General features: G+C 42.2%; 1 protein-coding gene across 1 annotated transcript; it reads left to right on the top strand.

Annotated features, from left to right (window-relative positions):
• Window positions 1–714: 714 nt before the first annotated feature.
• ANXA13 (annexin A13) lies at window positions 715–25,078 on the top strand. The gene is made up of 12 exons (XM_059472686.1): window positions 715–729; window positions 2,407–2,481; window positions 13,823–13,904; window positions 16,202–16,296; window positions 17,945–18,115; window positions 19,121–19,154; window positions 19,236–19,315; window positions 20,492–20,560; window positions 20,777–20,878; window positions 22,814–22,889; window positions 23,736–23,848; window positions 24,959–25,078. Exons 1-12 carry the CDS (start codon window positions 715–717, stop codon window positions 25,076–25,078), a joined length of 1,032 nt encoding a protein of 343 aa, XP_059328669.1.
• Window positions 25,079–25,289: the final 211 nt, after the last annotated feature.

Here is a 25,289-nt window from a genome sequence, read left to right as displayed (position 1 = left end):
TTTCCTTCTAAGTTTTCTCATTCCTCTCTCACAGCTTCTGCCCAGTAATTTTTGCCATTTGTTAAATATATTATCACTGAGGCACCACCAGCATCATTGGTGGGGCTCAACTTTGGTCTGGGGAAGGTTCATTTTAGAGTCAGCTGGCCCTGGCTCTGTCCAGCATGGCGAAACCCCTGGTTTCTTTTCACAAAAGACACCCCTGAAATCCCCTGACTACCAAAACCTGATCACATAAACCATATTAAGCAGTGAGATTCTGTTCAAAATATTTTGTAGGAGCTGAGGGTCCTCATTGGCATATTAAATACCATAAAATTCTGTAAGATTTGATATAAACCCTTCAAAGGAGGCATCTTTCTCTCTGTATAGAAACCTTGTGTTGGGTGCTTCAATGTTTTTTATGCTTTAAATCATTGTAATAACAATTAGATAAATCAGTATGTATGATATTGAGGCTTACATTGTGAAATCCTGATTTTCCTTGGAGAAAGCAGTCAGCTCCATGACACAACAGGATGTGATATTAGATACTGGGGACAATAAAGCCACCATGTAATGATGAATACACCCCACCTTGCAATGACTAGAATTTAAATAATGTCTGAAGTTATTGATTAACCCAGGTTTAGGTAGTATTTAGCTTTTCCAACTGCATGCTTGTTTTTTCAAAGAGTAGAGGAGTTGCACCTTCCACATTCAGGCTAAGCAAAAATGGGCAGTTCACATGTAAGTAGTTACTTAATTTGGATTGTCAAGAATGCAATGATTTCCTGGTTTTATTTTTGTAAATTTTCACTTTATATGGCATTAATATAGCTGCAAGTGAAGATTTAAACTCAAAATCTACTTTGTGGGGGAAACTGGTACGCAGCTGGTTACATTGCTTCGTAACAGTACATGAATAATGAAATTATTACTGCCACACACAAGTCCTGAGTGCTTTAAAGCTCCTTGTGTCTTAAACAGGGCAGCACTTTCATTTTGAGAAAAAGAAATGATGCACAGGATGTCCTGGAAAAACTAATTTAATTAGTTTAGCAAATTTGTGTTGGAACATTCTGAACACTAAAATAATTCCCTAAAGAAATACTAAAAACTTCCTGTCTCAAAGGCCAATACTTTCAAAATTTGAGTGTTTCTCACAGAACAATAGGGACAGGAGTAATTTTAAAGTGTAGTATTTACAGAAGGGCCCAATTAAAATCCAGTGTGGGCATTTGCTGCATCAAATTACTGTATGAGGTTTGACGGAGACAATTTTTGGTAACATTTGTCTGCATGAAGACATTTAATATCAAAATTACATGATTGTCAAGAACTTTTGTGTGACAGCTCTGAATTATTAGCTCCTCTGCAAGTTAAGTAGCTTGTGCTGAGGAAGTGGGGGTCTTAGCTCCAATTTTGAAACTAGTGGATAAAAGCAATATTTATTCAGCAGTGCATTTTCTCCTTGAATGCAGAATCCATGCAGTTTTGCAGTATGTATCTATAGAAGACAGCCTGCCTGCTGATACAGGCCAAAGTGAGTTTCTGTAAGGTTTATATTATCGTGTAACTATTTCTTAAATCCAAATTCAGCAAGGCCTGGAGACATGCCAAGGTTCTGAAGCTTTTGGATCAGCTCCCCAGGATGTTGCAGGAGCAACGTGAGCAGAGTGAGCAAGGCATCCCATACCCTGCATACACCCCATTTGCATAAAGCTCCAGCTACAGATCCAGGGAGCTTTTTTCCTCCCTGTGAGTGGGATGTTGGTCCCAGTTCCACACCATCTTTTTGCAGTCTGGCTGTTTGCTAAGGGGAGAGGAGTGAGCAGATCAGCAGCACTGCCTGTGTCCAGCAGTTCCAGCTGTGCCCAGGAGACACAGCCAAGGAGGCTCCTGCTGCACAGGACACACACACATCATAGGGCAGGCACCTCCTGGGGGTCCTGGAGAGCCTTTCACACAGAATGCAATGCAGGGCAAACATATTCCATTCACATTGTGACTGTCCAGAGGGGGTGTATCCGTGGCAGGGCTGATCACAGCACTGCAGCTCAGGCAGCTGTAGCAGGTGTGTGAGTGGGCTCCATGCTGGATTGGGTGGTTTGGATGTGGGTGCAGGACCCCACAGTTGTGCTGCAGGCTACAGTGGGAACAGGGGTGATCCCATGCTGGAAGAGAATCCCATCATTCAGTCCAGACTCATCTGGGAATTGCATCTCTCTGTTGCTCCTAGAAAGTTACAGGTAATCTTGGAGAAATGGCTGCGTCTGTGTTGGAGAACTGCTTCTGGAAGAGCAGGAAATAAAATAGAAGTTCTTGCCAGAGCTTTCCAGCTGCAGTTTGCTGTTTCTCCTAATGTCATGTTTTGTAACCACAGGCTCCTGAGTGTCTCATACATTGTGTTTTCTGAACCTCCAGAGCCAGACTTACAAACTCGCAGAGGATATTCGGAAACCAGCCATAGGGGCTGCCAGTTTGTCAGCAGATGAGCCAGTAAGAACTTCTTTTGTGGAGGATGCAAGGGGCACTGTGCTGCTGCAGCACCTGTTGCTGTGGCTTATGGTGGCTTTGGGAGGCTCTGCAATGCACAGAGGCAGCTTCTCTTTTGTGGTCAATGCTGGTGCTAGAAAGCTGGGTAAAAATGGCTTGTTTCATTCTGTTGAATAATACAAAACCAGAATTTTATCCGCTTTGAAATTTCAGGAGTTAAATTTTTATTTAATAGCTTCTGCTGGGAGAAATATAAAATGAATCATCGTTGTCAAATGAGGTATTTTATTTGGTTAAATGAGTTTAGGTTTTAAAACTTTCTTTTGACTATCGTTTTTAAATGGAGTTCTCATTGAAAGCTAACCACTCTCCAGTGAAAAGCTTCCATTATGTGGATGTTAAAATTGAACTTTTCAGCTCTGTCAGAATGTCTCATTTTAAAATTGAGCTTTCATCAAAATTCATATCTTCCTGAACATGTTACTTTGAACAAAAGTATCAAATGTTACTGAAAAAAATGCTTTCAGAACAATTTTCCAACTAACCCTAAAGTGTACCTTTCTCTCGGAAACTGAGCTCCCAATTAAGAGCTGCACCTGATGTGACATTACAACTCCAAATCTGCATATTTTCATCTGCTTTTTGCTCTCTGAACTCAGTTCAGAACTTTTTTCCTCCAATCAATGTTTTCAGCTGCACATCCTTTGCAATTTAAAGTCTCTTAATTATTTTCTTAATTAGTTTGCAGTCTTGTATCAAGCTTATCTGATGTCCTTAATATTAGCACAAATGGAGTCAATCCACCTGGAAATCTCAATAGCTGCTCTGCTATAAGAAAGATGCTTTGGGGACAATTTGGGAATAGCAACAATGGTTTTCATTCTATGATTTGAGAAGCCTGATTGATTTTTACTTACGTGAAATTGTGTAAATATTTTTAAATCTTCTGTCTCTCAAAAATCCATGAAGATTGCTTATGCGTGATTCCATGGTGTTTGTGAGTTTAATTAACCTTGGGGTTGGGTGAGTTCTTTGGTTTTAATTCAAATTTGTTGAGATTCTCTGCAACACCCTTGCCTTTCATCTTGTAATTGCAAAGCAGACTAAAGCTTCTTCCAGGGAGGACTCTATAGTATAAGGGGATGGCAGGTTGTTGTGGGCCATATGGTTTGACAACTTGAAGGTCAAAAAGTAAGTATTACCTGGAGAACATATCTGCCCAAGGAGCCCTCTGGGGCATAAGCTCACAAAACTCACAAGGACTTCTCTGTTGCCTATAAACATTACTGTCCTTGTAGAAATGTTTCCCTAGTACAAGTATTACCACAGCATGATTTTATTATCTCATCACAAAGCTCTACAATTGCTCTTTGTTGCCTCCCCTGGCAGAGCAGTGCTCAGGGACAGGCGATTCTTGTTCGGGCCCTGGCCATAAGCCCACAGTCAGCAAAAGACAGAAATAACTTCTTGTTTAGCTACCCCCCACTGGGGAGGGTCTGTGGCAGATTCTTTTCATTTCCACGGTCTCTTGCTATCCAGGATATTTGCTGTTCCTTTTAGATCTGAGAATGTGAGTGCTGCTGTAGTAGGTGCTAACAAGTGGCTACCCATGAAAAAAATTACGACGCATTTGTGGCAAAAAAACCAGAACCCATCTGAAATATCAGAGTTGCTACATTTATGTTTTACATGGTGCAAATAGGTCAAGCAGTTATATTTTACAAAAACATTTAAAAATGCAAAGTATCTGGACTCTAGTTTAGAGTTTGGGGTTTTGGAGTTTAATTTTAACTCTCTAGTTTTTATATACTCTACCAAGTTCTGTTGTTGCTGTTAAAGGAGTTATTTTCACTAGACTCTCATCTTCATTAGGTGTGTTATTGGCACAAATCAGTTGTGATATCTGGTAGCTCAAGCTTAGGTGCCTCAAAAGAGGGGCCCTGATCAAGGAAACCCCTTGGCAAGTAAACTCTCACAATCTAAACTCCCCATCCCTCATGCAACACTCCAGACCAATGGTAATATTAGGAGTCTTCTCCCTCAATATTGGTTCACTGTTTGGTTACCAGATGGTTGCTACATGGTCATCTTCACATGCCCTGAGGTGGTTTTGGTGGGAGTTTTGGTCAGTTCTGTATCCCACTTTGGAGTATGGTTGTCACAGTTCATTACCACAATCAATGGGCTGTCTGCTCTAGCCACCAATTTTTAAGTAATATTTAAGCTGCTAACTTCGTCTATTCTATTACTAATGTTCTGGTTGTTCACATTTCACTACAATCTATCTTTATTGCTCTTAATTATGAGATTATTAGCTCTGGATTTCTCTGTAATCCATCTTTGACTTACACAACAGAGCCATATGGTTCAGATAAAGTTCAGTTTGTAGCCCCACAACTCTAACTACTTACTTTAAGCAAGAACTTCGCTACTTTCAAATAATATAAAATTTTCAACAGTTACTATTCAGAAAATGACTCTGCCTTTATTGTTAATTATGACTAGTGTCTGAAGCAAGGACAGCCCATTGATTGTTGTATATGAACTGCTGCTTTAGGCGACTCAGCTGATCCAGGAGTATCTTGAAACTTCCTCCACCTCTTTCCTGTGAGGTAGAAAGGTATTGGACACACAAACCTCCAAGTCCTATAGGCACAGTTGGTTTGTTGGACACTAAACATGCTTGTCTGTACAGTAACAGCATTTCTGTGTGTCTGTGCATGTACAGATGGTGTTTAGATAGAGTGTCTTGCAGTGATGTATTTTAGAAGCAATGAAGGGACCAAGGGTGAAGCATGTCATCTTGGGGCTTCCCTGCTGGGGTGCAACACCCTTCAAGTTCTTGTCCCTTTAAATAACTGAGCTTTAAAATACATGCAAGGCTGAGCATGATGTTCCCAAGGATTGTGCCCATGGATTTGAGCCCTGTGTAGATGTTCTTAAGTCATGTTAGCTTTCATGATGGCATACACAAGAATTTACTTCAGTTCCATCAAGGTTAGCTCATCAAAAGTCATCATTAGTGAGGTGTCAAATTTTTAATAAGACATAAGAACACTTGAGTTAAAAATCTGGTATTTCAGCTGAAAAAAGAGGCAAAATATATCGTTATCCAAGTCAGTAAAATATGGTCAATAAAATAAAAGGAGTCTGCCCCATCATAACAAAGAATTATTGCCAGCTTGTAAAACTTGATTTATCTGTGGTGAATGAAGCCATTTGTTTGCATTTTGTATGGCTTCCATTTGCAAGATAAGTAATCAAGGGAAGTGATGTGAGGCATGACTCATGTCTAACCACAGGCATGGTGTCTTTGAAGATTTCCTGCATCCTTTCCTGCCTCGGCTTCAGCAGCCCCACCAGGTGAGTCAGGTCCTTGTCAGCCCCATGTCCCCTCTGCCAGCCCCATGCAGGTGCTGGGGCTCACACATCTCAGAGGTGTCTCTATGTAAGCATCTGGATTGAGCCCTCTAGAAATAAAAGCTGCAGTTTTGCAGCTTTGGCATTCCCACTGCATGCTGCCCTGGTAGCTAACAGATTTTAAAAGTACTCTGTTAAAGTGTTCCATCAGCCACAAAAAGTTTTGAAAACATTAAAACTGGACAATATTAAATTCAGCCATGAGAGAACCACCCCAAACTTGCATTTTTCTCTTAATTGTGGGTTTCTCTGTCATGGTATAAGTATGAATAAATTAGATTAAAAAATAATCATAGATGGAATATTAACAGCTACTGGAAACAGGAGAGACTTTGTAAGAGAAAGAGGGTTTTAATTTTGCAATTTAAATAACTGTCAGAGAAATTATCTTCACTATTGCCACTTGTTTGTAATAGGAAAAAGTAACTGTGACTGATTCTATTGGGATCTTGTTGTCACTGCAGGTTAAGTCCCAGATGTGGAAAATAAGGTTTGCACCTCTCAGTTTGGAAAGAGTAACAGAGTCATTGCAAAGGCTGTTGACTAATCCATAAAACTTACCCATATTGTATTATCCAATATAGAATTCATATAGAAATTGTTTTGATCCTGATAGCACCAAACCATCAGGACCAAGCAAGCTGACAGTGTGTGTGGCTGTCATGCAGCTGTTAGACACAGAACAGCCACAAGGATCTGGGAGAGTGACAGCCTGGCTGGCAGATGGCAGATGGCATTTGGAGACACTGATACCATTCTCTGAGCAGGCAAGGAGGCAGTTGGCAAATTTTCAGCTGCATATTGTGGTTGACAGAGAAAAATGCTCAAACAAACAAAAAATGAGAGGTGCATTTTACAAAACAGGTGAAGAAGGAACCTTGCAGACAAAACGACACTTCTTAAGGTTGAACTTTGGCAATTCATTTGTCAAAAATGTGTTTGTCAGCCCCACCTTTTTATTACCACAGCACAAACCCCAGTGCTTGCTGATACAGCCCTGCTGCCAACATGCCATAGCTGTTTGCTTTTAGATGTTAGTACCTGTTAAAGCCTTTACATTTCAGAGAAATTCCTACCTGAATGACTGAGCCCCAGAACTTGAACTTTACTGAAGAAGAGCTTGCAGAAGAATCCCTTACTTTGGTGGAAGGATGATAGGAGATAGTGAACACATCATCTGCTAATGACGAGATATCCTCGCCCTGAGTGGCCTTTCCCAGTTAGATGAGACCTGACCTTGCCTACCAGTAATTGCTCTTTGTTTCTTTTGCTTAGCCATTATATTAAAGAGCTGTAATATTTGGAAGTTTTTCTCATGGGAGTACCCACACACTGCAGTGAAATGGTCTTTATCTGCTTTTTTGCCCTTTCTGATTGAAGGTCTTGAGCTTTCTCAGCAGGTCAACCTTTTGCAACTGGGAATGTTGTTTTAGTAAATCAGACTATGGATGAAGTACAAATGTAGCATCATGTTTTCAGTGTGTCTTTGGAAGTAGATCAGGATCAAATGCAGCAGCCTAGTCCTATGTTTGTTCTTGTGTTTTATTATTCTCCAAGGATGGAAATGCTTGAGATGAGTGATGAGGTTTGGGTTGTCTTAAAGACTCCTCTGGGTGGGAGTTCAGAGTTTCTTCTGATAACAGTATGTTATCCTGACAACATGTGATGCACTAGAAGGGTTTAACCACAAGATCTAAGAACACGTATCCTTTTTTTCACTAGTCATTATTGTTAGTCTAGTTAACCTTGGATTCCAGTTGCATTATAGCTCATTAAAGACTTCTGCCAAGATAAATAATTAATCTTGAGTATATGTGTGTTTATAAAAAATTAATCATGTAGGTGCTGATTTGCCAAAAGCTGTCTTCTGCGACCCAAGTGTATTAGATACAGTTTAACCAATGAGATGCACACCCTGGTCCTGGTGTTTGTTACGCTAACAGGGTGACTACATGGTTTGGAATATTTCCTGGTATATGGAGAAAATAAATTTCCTTCTCCATGGAAGAGAGAAGGATACACACAAAAGATAAAGACAGGAATCACAGACCTGGAAGGCACCTTGAGATGTCAGCTCACTTAACCATTGCCTAGAGCAATAATTGAATGTCTGTGAAGAGTAAGAAGCTCTGCCCAGGCCAGTCCTGGCAGCTCTCACAGTGCTGGGCTGGAGAGATGGTTCATTAGCTGGAGACTCCCCAAATCTCTTTGAACTGGTGGCTCAGTGGCTGTGCATGGTGAGAACTGAGAAACCTCCACAGCTTCTGTAGCTTCCTATATAGGGTGGGCTTTCAGTTGTTTTGACTTGTTTGCTTGTTTTTCTGGTATTCCTGTCCTCACCTTTGGGACATTATGGAGTGTTTGGGACTTGGCTTCCCAAACAAACAGGATGGAAAAGAGTCCAAGATGCTGCAATATGGATATATCTGTTATCCTAGCTAAAAACATCTGAACCCACCAGACAACCTTAGATTAATCTACTAGCAAGGTGCTAATCTCAAAATTAATAGTGCCTGTTATGTGTCTTGTAAATCTTAAAACAGAGCAACTGTATTAGAAATCCCCTGAACAAAAGACTGAGGCATGAACTCAACCCTTCTAAGGCACCAGAGAATCCACACAGTGTTGGGCCATTGTGCTTGTGCCCATCACAGGAATTGTTTCAGCTGCAGTGAGCAGCTGAACCAAAATCAGGCAGGCAGGAGCTCTAAATCTCAGGGAAATCAGGCAGAGAGGTTGCTGGTGCTCCCCTCCTTGATAGAAAAGAAAGGTCAGGTTGATGCACATGGAACTAGTTTATGCCATTCTTTTTAAAACCTCATTTTTCTCCAATGCATTTTTGAACATAATTAAATATATGTGAAAAAGAAGAAAATGGGTGGAAGAACTCTGGCATGTTTGTGTAGCCCACAGGTGATGCTCTCAGGTATGTGAGATATTCACACCAGGTTGATGGGTGCAGGCCCACAGGAGACCACTGATGTCTGATAGCAGGCAGCTTACCCTGGGACATCTCTAACAACACCAGAGACCTATGTTTAGACAAGTAAATACTGCCCTAAATTTTATTCCTGATCCCACTCAAGTGTATGAGTTAATGCTCTAAAAAGCATGGCTGGGTCAGTCTGCCCTTTCTGTCTGCTGCCACTTTTAGATTTAATTTTTATTTGTTAAACAGCAGCCAAAGAGAAGCTTGAAGTTAGACAGCCACTAAATAAAGCACATAAATTGTACCTGGCAAAAATGAAGACTGGGGCAGGCACTCATCATACCTGTACCAATCCAACTCTTTTTAGAGCTTTTTCTACAGCTACTGGAGCTGATCTCACTTGCTCTGGTCAGCAGCCACACTCTTGGCTCTTCCTAGCGACCTTCTTTAAGGGTCTGTGCCTGCATTTATCCATGTACATCATCAGCATCACCCTCTGTTAGAGCTGCAGCAGGTGCCCACACCCTGAGCAGCTGCTCCTTTTTATTGTTCCGACAGAACTCCTCCCTAAACCTGCTCCTGAGCAGCCCTGTGGCATCTGCGTGAGATCATGGAAATGGAAAAATAGCTGTGATTGCTCAAGCTGTATTATCAGCTGTTTTCAGAGAGCTGTTTTTGCTCCCTTTTGCAACACAGGAAACTACCTGGCATGTTCATGGCAGCACTTCTGTTCTTGGCTATTGACAGATTGACAGATGAGGACTTTGTACCTACTCCAAGCTTAATTGTCTTCATCCTGAGGAAAGCTCTAGATTTTTAGGAGTGTCTGCAACCTACCAATGCCTCTCCTGATGCCTTGAATCCATCAGAACTCTTGTTCCTCCCCCCTCACCACATCCTTTTGGGGTTGCTGACCTTTGCTAAACTGTTTATTTGTGCTCCAGAAGGGCTCCACATGCTGAAACATCAAAGCAAAATCTACAAAGCTTCTCTAAGCATTACAGATCATCTTCAACTATAAACTCATCTTACAGCTCCCTAAAGTCAGACATAGATTATAGTAGCAAAAACTACTTGGTGTGCTTTAAAACAAGTTAGAACAAAGCAAGTTAGTCTTAGATCTTTTATAAACTGTCCAGTTTAATATAAATAAATCTGTGGCAATTTTAGCCAAAGCTGCAAGGGAAACAGGTTATTGTCTAAAACATACTTGAGTGAGACAAAAAACTATTCAGGATAAGAGAAAACAAGTTGACACAGGCTATAAATGCAACTATGCTAGAAGTGAAAAGAATATTTTTTACCATCAGAGCTATGGTCACATTAATTAATATAGAACTATAGGAGAGGAATTAGAAGAAAATTAAATAAATGAGTGGATGGGGCTGGACCAGTTTGTGAAAACAAGTTCCCTTACACCCTAGCTTCAAAGTTGTTTGCAGTCTTTCCACCTGATATTTCAGATTCCACATCATGCTCTCACCAAATTTGCTAGAATACTTCTAAATCAGTAACTAATCTAATCTAATCTAATCTAATCTAAATTCTAACTCTAAAAAATAACTGTATTAAAGGGGTTCTGCCCATATTTTTAGAAGAAAAATTACTACAGGTTACAAATGGTATTAAACATCAATTGATTTTGCCATGTATCACTTACAGGAAAATCCACCTGGCAAAATCCACAGGGTAAGGAGTACAGCTCTGAAACAGCTCTGGCACAGCTCTCCCTCCCTTGCATTGGGAAGCTGTGTCAGTGGGAAGGTCAAGGATGGGACTCAGCAAGAAGTGAATTTTAGCCAGTGCTTCTCAGCTGACCCAGGGGCTGGCTTTCACAGTCACTTACCACAGTGTCAGATTTCCCTGGTATTTCACACAGGACTAACAGAATGATATCCCCCAGGTGCATCATTTAGTGTTTTACAGTGATATTTTTGAAGACAGAGGCTTTAGCAGAGCTGACTCAATAGATTCCTCTGGTGCTTTAAAACAAACATGTCCTGAACATTGAAGCAGGCATTCCTTCCTGTATGATTTTTGCCTTGAAAATAAATGTTTCTGTGTTTATGTCTTTATGAATAATCAAACACCTACAATGTTATTTCAGTTTCTGGTGGTGCCATTTCCTGCCTGCTGCACCTGTGCCACACACAAACACAACACCTACAGTGCCAGTTGTACCTAGGAGTGAGGGGCTCACTAAACCTGGGGATAACTGACCATCCATCAGGGCATGAGAGAGCAAACCACTCTCTCCCAGTCCTGCCATGAGCTGGCCATGACCTGCAGTGGGCAGTGGGAGCTGCAGAGGCAGCACCAGCATGAGAAGGGCAATTTCCACAGCCCAGCACAGCTGGTGGGCAAGGCAAGGCACAGGACAAACCAGCTCCTGCCTTTGTGTGTTTGTGCAGGTGTTTCTGTCCAGGCTGAAGGTCTGAAAAGTGGGAGACAATGCCAGATGAAGCCTTTTTCTTCTCACCACTGCACCTTCTGTCCCAGGTCAGGAGGCAGTGAATGTGAAGCAATAGTTCTCAGCTCTTGTTGTTACAGGGAATCTGAGAGTCTATAAATTAGAATAGCACTTGGATAACTACAAAGTAGTTAAATATCTACATTTGGTACATCAGCACTTTTCTCTGTATTTTGTGCTGCAGAAATTTCCCTCTTTTTCTGTTTTTTCAGCTGCTTCTTTGGTCCTTTTGGTTTGCTTTGCAAATAACTAGAACAACTTCAGAACTGGCTGCCTAACACAGACAGCAAGATTTACCATAGGCACACTTACAGTACAGAGCCAAAGTAAGGGTATTTCCCTGGAGCCTTCTCTTCTCCATGCTGACCAAGCACAGCTCTCTCAGCCTGTCAGTCCATTTCCTTTGGACATGACACCATTGAAGGAGAAGCACCTACACTCTGCCAGAATAGAAAACTGTGACTGGAATTAATTTTGAATAGTTATCAGTGCATCTGCTTTCTAACTTTTTGGTTTTCCCTTTCCATTTTGACCCAAACTCCTGGGAAATTTGAAGACTGTTAAATAAAATCTCCACTAGAAAATATTAGTTATATATATACAACTATTTCCATCTTGTTTGAAAGGTTTAGGAAAATTTGTGTGAGCATACAGCAGGCTACATCTTTAAAAGCCACATTTGTCATAGTGATGGGGCAATCAAAGTGTTACCTTGTGCTGTAAAGATGAAATTATTACATTGTTATTGTACCTCACTAATTGTTACAGTTGTAAAAATAGCTTTGTGTCTCAGTGACCATTAGCAGTGGGTTCTATCCTACCTGGAAAAGCCAGGTACCCAAATGGCTTCAGTCAATCACAAAGGCACATTGGTAAAGCAGTGTAGGGACTGGATTTGAGCTTTCCTCCTTGAGAGCTGACCCTTTGCCTTTTGACAGAGGACCCCTTTAGCCAGAGTTTTAGCCCTTTCACCAGAACTAGTAGATGACAGCCTGAAACTTTTGAAGCATACCAACAAACAGACTTTCAGGCTGTATCTATGCTTGTAAATAAAACTTGTTGTTCTCTGGCCTGATGGGCATGTGGCAGAGCATGGCCCACAGCCATGTGCCTAAATTATCTTTATTCCACCAGCAGAATGATGTTGTGCCAAATGTCTTTCAGGAATGGCCTCTGCCCTGTGCTACCCCCAGAGACAAGGAGGTTAATCAGCCATTTAACCTCTTCTGCTCCTCAGCAGGCTGGTGGCATTTTCAGAAGGGCTTAAAAGCAGACTGCCATGCCCTGCAGTATCACAACTCTGAATTAACAGTGGTGTGCCAGTGCCTGGCAGCCCTGCAAAGCAAGCAGCCTCATCCAGGTGTTGCTCTTTAAATGGAAATGCCAAAGCACTGCCAGGGCCCACTTAGACCCCGAGTCTGTGGTGTGCATACTGGCTTGTGCTGCTTGACTTAGAGGCCCAGAACCTCTGTCCTGCTACTGGTTTAGAGTTTGGGCATTTAAAATATTTGAGTAATTGTGTTAGAGGAGCTGAAATTGTTGCTGTCATTGTGGTCTCAGATAATTCTGCTATTTTCTGAGAAGCAGCAGAGTGGAGGGTGTACCAGCATTGCAGCCCCTGTGACTCTCAGCTTGGGAGATTAACAGCTAACTCAGATCACAAGGAGCAGGCATGGTTTTCTGTTTACATTGATATGTCAGGCTGTAAACTGCTGCAGTGGCTGTGGACTTTGAGTTATTATCCTGTCCCTGTAAATTTAGCTTGAGGTAGCCACATGTATTATTTTGCCAAAATAAAAAAAAAAAAAAGCAAAACCCACTTCCTCAGCAACAACAAAAAACCTCAGCTTTATCACTTTATGTATCTCAAATTATCTTGTTTGCATGAATACATCAATACAAGAAAGGTTTTCAGGAGCAGTTTTTATCCAGATGATTGGGAGTGTTCACAGTACTTAAAAATGTACTACAGAGATAGGTCTTGATTCTGCTAAGGTGTTTGTAGAGGCCTGTTGTTAAAGTGGTACAAACCAATAATATTTGATCTGGCATAAAGATGTCTAGTATGAAATTATTATCCTTAAATTCTTTGAATAAGACAGAACTGATTGGCAGAACAAAATTCTATAGGTCATATATATCATTAATATGGTGATATGTTATGTAGAGTAAAATACACATACATATACATATGTATGTACACACATATATATACACACACACACACATATATATATATATACATATACATACATATATATATAGATATGGTTACAAAGTTGTATAGACCACTGTGGTTTTTATGTGGTGACAGCAATTTGTGGATCAGTTCCAGGAACCTTAGGGATAGATAGAGTATTTCAGCAAAGCCCAGCCTGAATTTCAAGGTTTAGATGGCGTGAGCAAAGATCAAGCAAAGATCAAGCAAGGACCTGCTGTCATTCTAATGCAGAATTGTTTCCCATGTGTTTCCCATGTGTTTCCCATGTGTTTCCCATGTTTCTGCTGTGTCTCTGTCTTTCTAGTCAGCCCACAAGCGCCGCCACCACCACGGGTCTGATGCAGAGCAAGATGCCAAGAAAATTCACAGTGCCTGCAAGGGAGCAGGTAAGAAAGACTTTTGTAGATTTTTGGACTTTGTGCAAAGGGCAGATCAAGATTATAAAAAGCATATACATGAATTTAGGCAAACCAACTGTTCCAACCAGTTTTATGTAATCTTTATGCTTTCCGTCAAATATTGACTCAACATTCACACCTATGAAGATAAATGGGAAGGGAAGGCAGCTTGCTCCTCAAAGGCTGTTAAGATCTAATTTGATAATTGCATGTCTCCAGAGCATTAGGGTAAACATGGTATTTGTTCCCTGTGACAGGGACATCAAGCTGCCAAGACTAATTTGACAGTCACAGGGTCCAGCTAGTCAGGTTAGATTAAGGTCATGGTTTGATATCCTTTCTCAGGCCTCCAGGGACCAGTAAAGGACATCATCACCTCCATATTTCATCAGAGCCTACTGCAGCTCCATCAGCTGAAAGGAATTTACAGTGATTTCAACTTTCACCAGTGATTTTTAACTGAAAATAACTGTCCCTCACCATTTTCTGAGTCAGTTTGAAGTAAGCCTGACTGCATTGGTGTGAGTGAGGAATGCACAGTGTTTTGTGGGATCCTAAGGTCCATGGAGGTGACAATGTTCAATAAAGGAAAAACATCCAGGCAGCACAAGATCAATAAGTTATTAATTCACTCCAGTTATTTGCACAGTTAATATGTATTTAAGCATTTCTTCCTGGTATGGCAGTGACATCCAGAATCAGCTAGTGAAGTGTTGAGTTTTAGGAACTATTCCTGTTGTACCAACTGAGCCCTTTCAAGACAGTTGCCAGAGGACTCTCCTAATTGAGAGTTTAACCCAATGTTATCAAACAGGAGCAGAATTCCTTCTAAAATTGGACCATGCCTTCTGCCTTGGATCTAAGCAGGAAGAACAAGATGCCCTAAAGTTGTCCTCCATGTACCTGGTGGTAATAAGGGATGAAAACATATCTGCTGTTGTTGAATACCAGTATAATTTGTTATCTTTATCCTTTGTGCTGGTTGCTACTCAGAAACCCTTGTTGGTTCCTGCTCCTAAAAGCCTGAGATGAGGCACAGCACAAAGCCCAGAGATGGCCACACAAAGGCATCAGAGATGGCAGAGATCAAGGAGAGTGTGGGGCAGTGACCACCAGCAGGATGTGTGGGCATCAGCAGACCTGGCAAATGTCTTGATGCCTTTGGTCTGCCATCCTGTGGACATTTGGGCAGTGCCCATCACAATCCGGGCCATGTGTCTGTCCTGGCTCACACTCTCAATTTCTTGTCGTGAAGAAATAATGCCCGAGTCCATCTGCTGGTCCTCAGGTGGAAGTGCAGCCCTAACCCTAACCCCTGTGCTAGTGCCACAGCTGCCCTGCTGTGTCCTTCATACATCCAGGTAACACCAGGACCCCTGTGCTAGTGCCACAGCTGCCCTGCTGTGTCCTTTGTACACCCAGGTATCATCACTGTGGTCCTGTCTCGTTTTAGCTGTAACAAATGCCTTCCAGCAGCTCTGTTTAATGCAAATATCTGTTTAGTGCAAAACACCTGTTTATATGGCAGAGGGCAGCAGAAGTGCAAGAGCAAGGTCACTGCCTTTAGGAAGGTTTTTCAATCCATTGCATAAGTCAGAGCTCAAGGCTGAGTGAGGGCTTTTCCCTGGAGAGGGGCTGCATGTCCAGCTCCCCTCTGGGATGGGCAGCACAGCAGCTGCATCTCTTCGGGCATCCCACACTCCCACTTCACTCTGATTTCTGCCAAGCAAAACAGTATTGGCAGAGACTGAGACCATTCAGGCTGGTTCCAGGTCCTTTTACTTGACTCCATTCAGCAAAATTAAAACCAATTTTTAACAGGCTGTAGATCCAGGCTTCAGGTTAGTGAGCTAATGCAAACACATCCTTGCCTGCCTGGCCTCTCGCCCCACTGCCCTCACTCTGTTGTGCCAGCACAGCATTCATGCCATAACAAACTGGATCTGGTGGCTGATCCCTTGGGACTGCTCAAACAAGCATTGTCCCTAAAAACAAGTCTGTCAGCCTGTGGGCACTGGCATAACCTTGATTTTAGGAGCAGTGTCTGCCCTTCTCAAACAGAAAACTCAGTTTCTTTGCTATTAACAGCATGAGATGGTGAAATTTTATTTTATTGAACATTGTAGCTGACTACAGTTTAAATTATCCTCAAAAGAATCTTAGATAGTACAAATCATAAAGGTGGAACCACTGGGGATATATGTACAGGAATTTTTTTTCTCTTTAGAGGTCACATTTTCTTTCCTCTGCATTAGAAAAATCCCTATGCACAACTTCTTTTTCAGGAACCAATGAAAAAAAAATTATTGAAGTCTTATCAAGTCGAACATCGGAGCAGAGACAACAAATAAAACAGAAGTACAAGGAATTGTATAGCAAGGTATTTTGAAATAAGTGTCCTCTCTGTTTGAAACCACTGCCTCTCAAAATACATCCTACAGGCTTCTGCTTTTGAAAATGTCAAGGGCATAGTGCATTTAAGGAGAACACCAGTTACTTTCTGATTCAGCAACTTATTTTATCTCCAAAAATCATGATTTTTTTTAATTTTAGGCCTCAGAATCTTCTTGACGTCAGCCTTAACCAGATCAGAGCATTTTAATCAAAGCTGGGAGAGCTAGAATATAGTTCATAACTGAAACAGAAAATATTTCAGCTTGTGTTCATCTTCAGCACATTCAGAAAAAGAAGTTAATGTAAAAGGGAAATCATAAGTCAGAGTCCCACTTAGACCAGATACAAATTCAGACAAACTATTTGATCTCGCACAACTTTATTTTTATTGAGTTTAATAGAAGAATTTAATAGAAGCTTAATTGATTTCTTCCAGTGATGAAGTAGAACATGTTACAAAACTCAGAAGTTTCATTGAGCACTTGATTTCTGCGGGAGGCATAAACTGCCTTAATGATTTTGTGTGTATGAAAAATAAAGCTTCTAAAATATTGTTTCAGTAAACTGCTGAATCCTGTAGACTTTATTATTAAATTGGTATTTTCTTAGTGTCTGCTTGCTTATTAATCAGTCTAAATAAGACAGCACTGAAGATGAATGAAAGCCTTCTATATGTAAAATTTACAGCAAGCATGATACAGATTTTGGTAACTACAAATACTATAATGTTGTTCTATAATCAGAGTTAATACATATAGGCATTAGAAATTATCAAATGCCCTGAAACATCACAGTGACATCAGCTCATAGCCACCCTTCTGCCTTCCTGGGCAGCCTGAATCTCCTGGGCAGGAGGCACAAGTGGCACCATGTCCCTCCTGCTGCTCCAGGAACTTGCAGCGTTTGTGGGGTGTGTGTTGAAACTGCTCCAGCACAGATGGCAGCCTCTGACTTGAGCAGTTGAGTGTTCACCTGCAGTTGTGCAAGCAGGAACTCGAGAATAATAAACCTGGAATTCTCATTCAGTGTTCTGTTCTTGCCAATGCAGGAAATGTTAACTGCAGACAGGAGTTCCAATGCACCCTCAGCTGGCATCCTCAGCATGCACAGGCCAGCTCTCCTCCAGGGTCTTACTGAATTTTGATTTAAGGTTGATGTGGGTATGTGTGTGTAAAAACGCTGTTTGCTTGGCACAAAAGCACCTTGCAGAAATCTGCTGCTTTTTCCAGGAAGTCAGTTTTAACCAAAACTGACTGATAAGGTTCTTAGTTTGATCCCCTGTGTGGCAGCTCTTTCAAAGGAGGAAGATTCTGCATTTTATTTCAGACTAAACTCCTGTTAAGTTTTTCAAAACACTATTTTGCATTTGTTTACACAAGTAACAGTCATAACTGGACTGATATTGGCTGCTATTTGAAGATGGGACAATCATTTCAGTCAATCTAAAGCCAAAATTTTTAGGGATCTTATTTTGTAAAAAAAAAAAAAGTCTGAATTTTAAGGCCTTTTAAAAATTGTTTTGTCCCTTTTTGGCACAGAAGGAGCTTTTAAGTAATTTGATTTCCTGAAACAAATTAAGAAATCCTGTAATCTCACCTCAGCTTTTGCAGTAACCCTCCTGGCTGTCCCCACAGGAGATGGAGGAGGACCTGAAGGGAGACCTGAGTGGGAACTTTGAGAAGGCTGTGCTGGCTTTGCTGGACTTGCCCTGCGAGTTCGAGGCCCGAGAGCTTCGGAGGGCGATGAAGGGAGCTGGGACGGACGAGTCGCTGCTCATTGAGATCCTGTGCACTCGGAGCAACAAGGTCAGGGCAGCACCTTGTGGGACCTGCCTTGGGCAGCAGGGCTGGGAGCTCACCAGGAGGATCCCTGCGAGGAGGAGCAGGGATCAGTCCAGCTCCTGTGGCTGAAACGCCTCTTGCCAGTGTTTGCAGCAGTAAGATTGCCGTACTAGTGCAGAAACTCCAGCAGGAGTTAAGACCAATAAAATTCACATTCCTTCCTTTATCCTGCTCCTGCCTGCCTTGGATGGCACAGAGGCAGCACCAGTGAGAAGAATCCCCAGATACATGTTAAAGGGCAGCTTTGGCACTGCTCTGATGGTTCAGAGGTACAGGAACATAATCCTAGTGAAAAAGAAAATAGTTAACTCTTGCCTAAATGCAGGGAAAACCAGAGGGACACCTGCATGAGTCGGGCACCCCTCAAAGCACTGTCCTCAATGGGGACTGGGAATTCACAGCTTCTCCCACCCCCGTGGCTGCTGCACTTCACACTGGGGTATTTTCTGGGTCCCTTGTGGCAGGAAGGAAATGAGGAATCTGACTCTATGTTCTTACAAGGCTAAGAATTTTATATTATATTAAAGGATTTTATATTATATTAAAGAATACTATACTAAAACTATACTAAAGAATAGAGAAAGGATACAGACAGAAGGCTAAAAAATAATAATGAAAAACTCGTGACTCCTTCCAGAGTACTGACACAGCTTGACTGTGATTGGTCATTAAGTTAAAACAATTCACATGCTGGATAAATAATCTCCAACTACATTCCAAGGCAACAAAACACAGGAGAAACAAATGAGATAATATTGTTTTCCTTTTTTCTGTGAGGCTTCTCAGCTGCCCAGGAGAAGAGTCCTGGGTAATAGGATTTTTCAGAAAATATTACAGCAACATCACACACTGCAGGCATGGTGCTGACTTGCTGGTGTTTTGTTTGCTCATTTACTTACTAATTAATAACACATGTTTTATTTATTTATTAATTTGATTATTACTTTATTTATTTTTTTGTTTTCCTAGGAAATTGTAAACATAAAGGAGGCCTACAAGCGTTGTAAGTAGTTTTATCTTTCAAACGCCTTCATTTAAATCCTTTCTCAATGATTTAACTCTCACAGATTTTGTTTCTTCCCAGTGTTTGACAGGGATCTGGAGTCTGATGTTAAAAGTGACACCAGTGGCTCCCTACAGAAGATATTAGTCATGGTGCTGGAGGTGAGGCTGGGGACTTTCCTCTAATGCAGCTGCCTGACAGAGACATTTCCTTTTTTCCCTGAGTAACCATAATAAGTACTGTCTGGCATTTATAATAATGCCGTTATGATATGTAATATAATAATGAGGTAATTACAGTAAACAAAGGCATTCTTCAGTATAAGAGCCCTTCATATCTATGGCTTTTTAATACGTACAATTTCAGTTTATGTACCATTTTTGTTTATGAAACCACAGATAGTTTTATAAATATTGATACTTTGAAAAAAACAGGATTGTTTTACTGTAATTTATACCATGGTAAAGGCTAGAATACTCATTTGAGGTCATGGCCCCATTATTCTGAATTTTTGCCCTAAACCACTAAATCTTATTTCCATCTCAGCTAAGGATTTCAGAATTCAGATACAGAACAACTAAGAAAGAGATTGCTGTTCTGTTAGTTTTTCATTCACCAAAAGAGAACATATTTTCCATTAGAATACATTTTATTTTAAACCCCTTTCATGAAATAAAGCAAAAAATCAACACCTTCATAAAGACACATTATAACTAAGAAAAATAGGAGCGCATCGAGAAATGCAATGTGTTGGTCAGTCTGATCTGACAGCCCTGGGAAATGAAAAGACTGAATAAATAAAAGAAGCTTTAATGACATAACAATTACATCACTAAATACATCACAGTTTAGATTGTCATTCTGGGAATCATTGGTACAGCTTTTTCCAACCTCCTGTAAACTTTCAGGAGTGGCAAATACATTTATTGCTTTTTTTTCATCGATAATTTCTCCCAGGGACCGCAGTGTTGGTGAATGCTCAGAGTACATAGGTTAGTCAGGAGAACATTTCACAGTCACCAGGGCATATCCAGCCCTGTTAAAAACATCACCGTACCTTCGCTGCAGGTACTGGGCCCCTCCCTGCTCCAGGGGCAGCAGCGTTGCCATCTCGTTAGGGCCCGGGTACACAGCACATAAAGCTGGGCACAAACCCCGCACGAAGGGTTCAGGGACCCAGGGGGTGACACCGTGCCCATCCCCGGGCTCCTGTCAGCAGATGGCAGCAAAACCCCAACCCAAAAATCTGTCAGGGCCATCGATACACAAATATCTGCGAGCTGAAACAAAACCAGCGCTTGGTTGGGTGTTTTTTACTGTTGTCTCCTTTTCTGCAGGCAACCCGAGATGAGACCCAGCAGGTCAATGCAGAGCTTGCTGAGCAAGATGCCTCAGATCTGTATAAAGTAAGTGCAGTTGTGCAAAAATCCCTTTTTCCCCTTGCTCTGCAGCAAGGGCTGCCTCAGGGGAACTAAACAAACCAAGCACAGGGGCAATGACAGCACAAGGAGAGGAGCAAGGGGGGCATGGGCTGGAGCTGCAGGGATCAAGGGTTCTGGCTGACTTCATGTCTCTACTGTGTATGAACATGTGCTTCCAGAAAATAACATGTGCTTTTGAAGGCAGGAGAAGGGCGCTGGGGAACAGAGGAGCTGGCTTTCAATGTGGTCCTAGCAAAGAGAAGCTACAGCCAGCTGAGAGCCACTTTTCAAGCCTATGAAAAGGTGAGTTTATCTTCTGCGATGGGGGTTGCATAGGCCCTGACATATAGGTGCAGATCCTACAATAACATGTAATGATCTGAAGAGCCTTTTCCAACCTAAATGATTCTATGTAGAGTGGACAATCTTTTATCTGCCATTTTATAACTTCTTGAATGCTTTAAGAATGTTGGAAAACATATTTATACAACTGTATCCTGAGCATACAGAAATAGGTGATTTACAGGAGAAGCTGTATCTTCTGCCAGTGAAGATCCCATTCCCCTTCACAACCTACACAATACTCAGCCAAATAAATGTCACCATGTCTGCTCCTTCCCACAGCTGCAGGACAGTGTACCCCCCTCCTGCAGCAAAGGGACAGGTTCACAAACTCCTGCCCTGAAGGAAGGATTTGCTTTTCTGGTCTTTTCTTCTGCTTCTCCTGAACAGACCCTGGCAAGGTATCTCCTCCTGTTCCACCACTTCACACACTCATATTGGCTGAGGAGAAGTTTATCTCCAGCCTTTTTCTCTCTGCCCACACTGGGCAGATGGCCTGTGCAGGTGCTTTGCTGTGCTTTCCCTGTCTCCAAGCATAAGGCAAAGGAGGCAGCAGGATCCTGGCTATTTAGTACTTTTCCCTGCATCACCCAGCAGGGACATTTTACTCGTGCCTGGGCCTGAACCTGACCTGATATGGAGATATCTTGCTTGAAAATTACCTCTGAAAGTCAAAGCAATGGGAGATCCAAGGTCCTTCTCCTAGCAGCAAGGGGGAAGCTCAGCAGTGACATTCTCAGGATCTCCCTACAGCCTCTGGCTCACAGTCCTCAACTTCCCTGGGAAGACTCTGAGTTAATCAGAAAACTGCAGCCTTAGGCACTGAAGATGGAAAGAGCTCAAGTCAAAGCCACGTTTCAGTGTCAACATAATAAGGAACCAATAGCTACAAAAAGGTTTGCAGCTTAATCCAAGGTTTGGGCTGCTGCTGGCAGGAGAACAAACCCAGTCACAAACCGATACTTTCTCTCTTGGAGTGGCCCAAACCCTGGAGGTTCAGTTAAATGCTCCAATAGCCAAACTACATTGGCTTTTGATTCCTAAAGCCAAGCAGATCAGGTTGCCCAAACCAACCCACCACATCCTGCCTGGCTGCACTCAAAGTAGGCCAAGATTAGAGCCCAAATCTTGCAAACATGCCCTTCTCTTCAGCTGGAGAGATACACAGGGCAAGATCTAAACCAGGCTGGTGCTTTGCAGAGCTTAAGCCCTAAAGCCTCACATGGTGCTCTTGCCTCGTACACACAGTCTTCCAGCTCTGACCTAAAAGTCAGTGTTGAATCATGCAGGAACATCCTGATACACAAAGTAGGGCAAAGTAAAAGTCTTTGAGGTTCCTGAAGTTCACAAAAGTCAGGGTAAGCTCTGTTTTGAAGAGACAGTTTGCTTCTCCAATTCCCTACAGAATAATACAAAAACTTTGGGACGACCGCGGTGCTTGTAAACTTTGCCTGGGAAGCCAAAGACAATAAGTAACAGAATTTCACAGAGTTGGTAAAGCTCCAAAAATTATCTTATTTATGTGGGAGCCATCCAGAGCCTTTGATAGAGGGGCTAGAGAAAGCTCGAACAGTTTCTGCTGACCAGGGGTCACTCAAGAAGAAGCTGCAGCTCTAGAGGCTAGAGGCTGTCAGATACCTGGGACTGCCTGGTGGAGATTATCCATCCCTTCACCACCGTGCTTACCTGGCTGCACAGACCTTCTCCTGTGGGTCACAGTGCATCTGGGAGCACTTATGCCGGAGGAAAACTTCATTTACCTCAAATTACTCCTTTGGAAAGGCTCTAAAGGATCTGGATTGACCTTTTGCCATTGGATCCCAAATCTGATGCTGGTTTGACAGTGGGAAGACATGTACAGACAGAAGCTTTTATGGCTCCTTTTTGTTCTCATAGGTGTGTGGGAAGGACATAGAAGAATCCATTAAAAGTGAAACATCTGGAGATCTGGAGAAGGCTTATCTGACTCTAGGTAAAAAGCAATCGTTTCAAGACCTTTCTTTTCCAGTTCTTGCTGTCACCTGACTTTGGTTGTTGGGGGTCTGTGCACAGCCTGGCAACAGCCATTGAGCTACCCCTAAACTGAGCTAACATATCTGCCAAGGAAAAAAGAGACAGCTTTCTGTAGTGATTAGCACTCCTTGGTTTTAAAACTAAAACTTGCCACCCACAGCTCCTTTCCACAGAAAAAGCTGAATTTTTTGCTCTCTAACACAGGGTAGCCACCTCCAAGCTGGTGACAATGGCTGGTGATAACTTTCAGCAGATGCTTGGACACCATGAGAAGTATGCTAGCCAGCCACCACAAAAATGTACAGGGTCCTAGACAGCAATTTAGTACTAGGGTTGGCTTTGACCAGTACTGCCTCACTTGTATTGCTGTTACCCATCTGGATTTAGACTTTCACAGACCTTCCTCCTGTGATCTGCAGAGTGAGCAGCTGCAAATGGCTAAATAAACTATCTAGTGCAATACAACAAGCAGCTACTCCAACAATGGATGGGCCAGAGGAACCCCATGGGGACAAATGCTCATCCTCATTCATGTCGTTTTCACTGTGGAATGGCTGAGTACTCAGTGCTCTTGTGGAAGAGTACTCAGGTAATCTCTTGTGGAAAAATGGGCATCCCCATTCAGACTCCAAGAATTCTCCTTGCATGCTGATAGGGGATCAGTCTCAGAATAAAAGCCCTGCCAGTTCATATGTCTAAGCATAAACACTAGAGTTTCCTTTTCTTACTTATTTAATTCTGCTTGAAGTTGTATCACAAACTGTAAATGTACAAGTATAATGAGGCCTCTTACTGTTTTCTTTAGTCAGCTGTGCCAAAGACTGCCCAGGTTACTTTGCCACAGTTCTGCACAAGTCGATGAAAGGAGCTGGGACTGATGAAGAGACCTTGATTCGCATCCTTGTGACCAGGGCTGAGGTAGGGTACCCTGTGTCCTGTAACTCCTCACATCAGCTCTGGGAGAACACAAATGTAGAGGGTATGGAGTGAGTCCTGGTAGATCACGTGCTCAGCAAACCCTTTTCAGCCCAGTGACATCAGTGGTCACACTCTGCTTCTGTACCCAGGCACCTCTAATTTTGATATTGCATCTATTTCTGTTTTCAAAGGAACTAAACCAGGAAGCATATAGGCAATTTCAAGTGGAGTCAACTGTACCTGGTTAAAACCAGCCCATGGGGAGGTCTGGCCCCAGTAGGATGTGTAGAAGTAATTCCTAGTTAATTAATGATAAAGCAGCAGTTTCCAATTTGAGAATTGCTTATAAACATATGTTGCCAATTTTCTCTGATTCCAGCTGGGAAAAACAGATGGGGAGGAGGGAAGAGAAATAAAAAGCCAAAGGAGTTAACTGTCATTTTAAGAAGCACAAAACTTCATAAGACATTTGAGATATTTAAGGACAATCTTTAAGCATTCCTTGTAAGCTGTGTAGGTTGTAACCCCAGGGCTGTTTCAATCAACACAGAGGAGGAGCCTTTCACAGGCATGAAAGGAAAACATATTTCTCAATGATCCACAGTGAGAAAAATTAGGCTCCGGGGTATTGTCTCTATTAAGACACAGTCCAGTCATTATAACATTTAAAACTCACTGTGATAAAGATCAGACCTGTGCTGTAGGTGCTTTTTTACAGGACAGCTCCAGATAGGGAGTTTGTTTCTCTCTCACCAGTAACCAGGGGATGACCTCAGGAGCCCCTGAGACATCATTACTGTGTGAGTTTCTCCAGTACCAAGGCTGTGCTGGCACAGCACCACTGGGCAGAGATTCTCCCAGCCTTGGCATAACTTTCCATGCAGGCCTTCTTCACAGTTAGCATCCCCTCACCACCATCTGACATGGGCTTACCTCGAATTCAAATGTTCAGCTCAAAGTCCTCCAAGATTTTAGACCTCCTGTGTTCTCCTCTCCTACTCCCACTCCTGTGGTGGGCCTTGAATCAGACCCCAGGGGCGCTGGCAGGGGCAGGGCAGGTTACTCAAAGCAGTCACCACTCTTCTAAAGAGGCTCTTGGTGTCTCCTCAGAGCGACCTGCCAGCAATAAAGGAGAAGTTCCAGCAGATGTACAAGAAGGCCTTGGCTGAAGCCGTCCGCTCTGACACCTCTGGAGACTTCAGAAAGTTGCTGCTGGCAATTTTGCACTGAAAGCCCATCAAGAATGAAGAGGCATGCTGAGCAGCCATCTCTTGATTAGCTTCCAAAAAACCATCCAAAAATGTGGCATTAGCACAAAGAAAAAAATCCAATTTATTTTCTTTCCAGCTGGGAAATATGTTGCCAAGTAATGTTGGACATGAGGTTTATGTTATGGCTGTCTTGCCAAATGCCCTTAAGCAATAAAGACATGTTGAAAAAA

Source organism: Ammospiza nelsoni, chromosome 1, assembly GCF_027579445.1.
Source record: "Ammospiza nelsoni isolate bAmmNel1 chromosome 1, bAmmNel1.pri, whole genome shotgun sequence".
Classification (NCBI taxonomy): Eukaryota; Metazoa; Chordata; class Aves; order Passeriformes; family Passerellidae; genus Ammospiza; species Ammospiza nelsoni.
This window is presented reverse-complemented; position numbering and strand designations above follow the sequence as displayed.

Bases quoted from the DNA above. Each gene is read 5' to 3' on its own strand.
- ANXA13 (XM_059472686.1), top strand. The intron at 2,482-13,822 runs GTAAGAACTTCT...CTGTCTTTCTAG, and splicing joins GTTTGTCAGCAGATGAGCCA to TCAGCCCACAAGCGCCGCCA. The intron at 20,879-22,813 runs GTGAGTTTATCT...TTGTTCTCATAG, and splicing joins CTTTTCAAGCCTATGAAAAG to GTGTGTGGGAAGGACATAGA.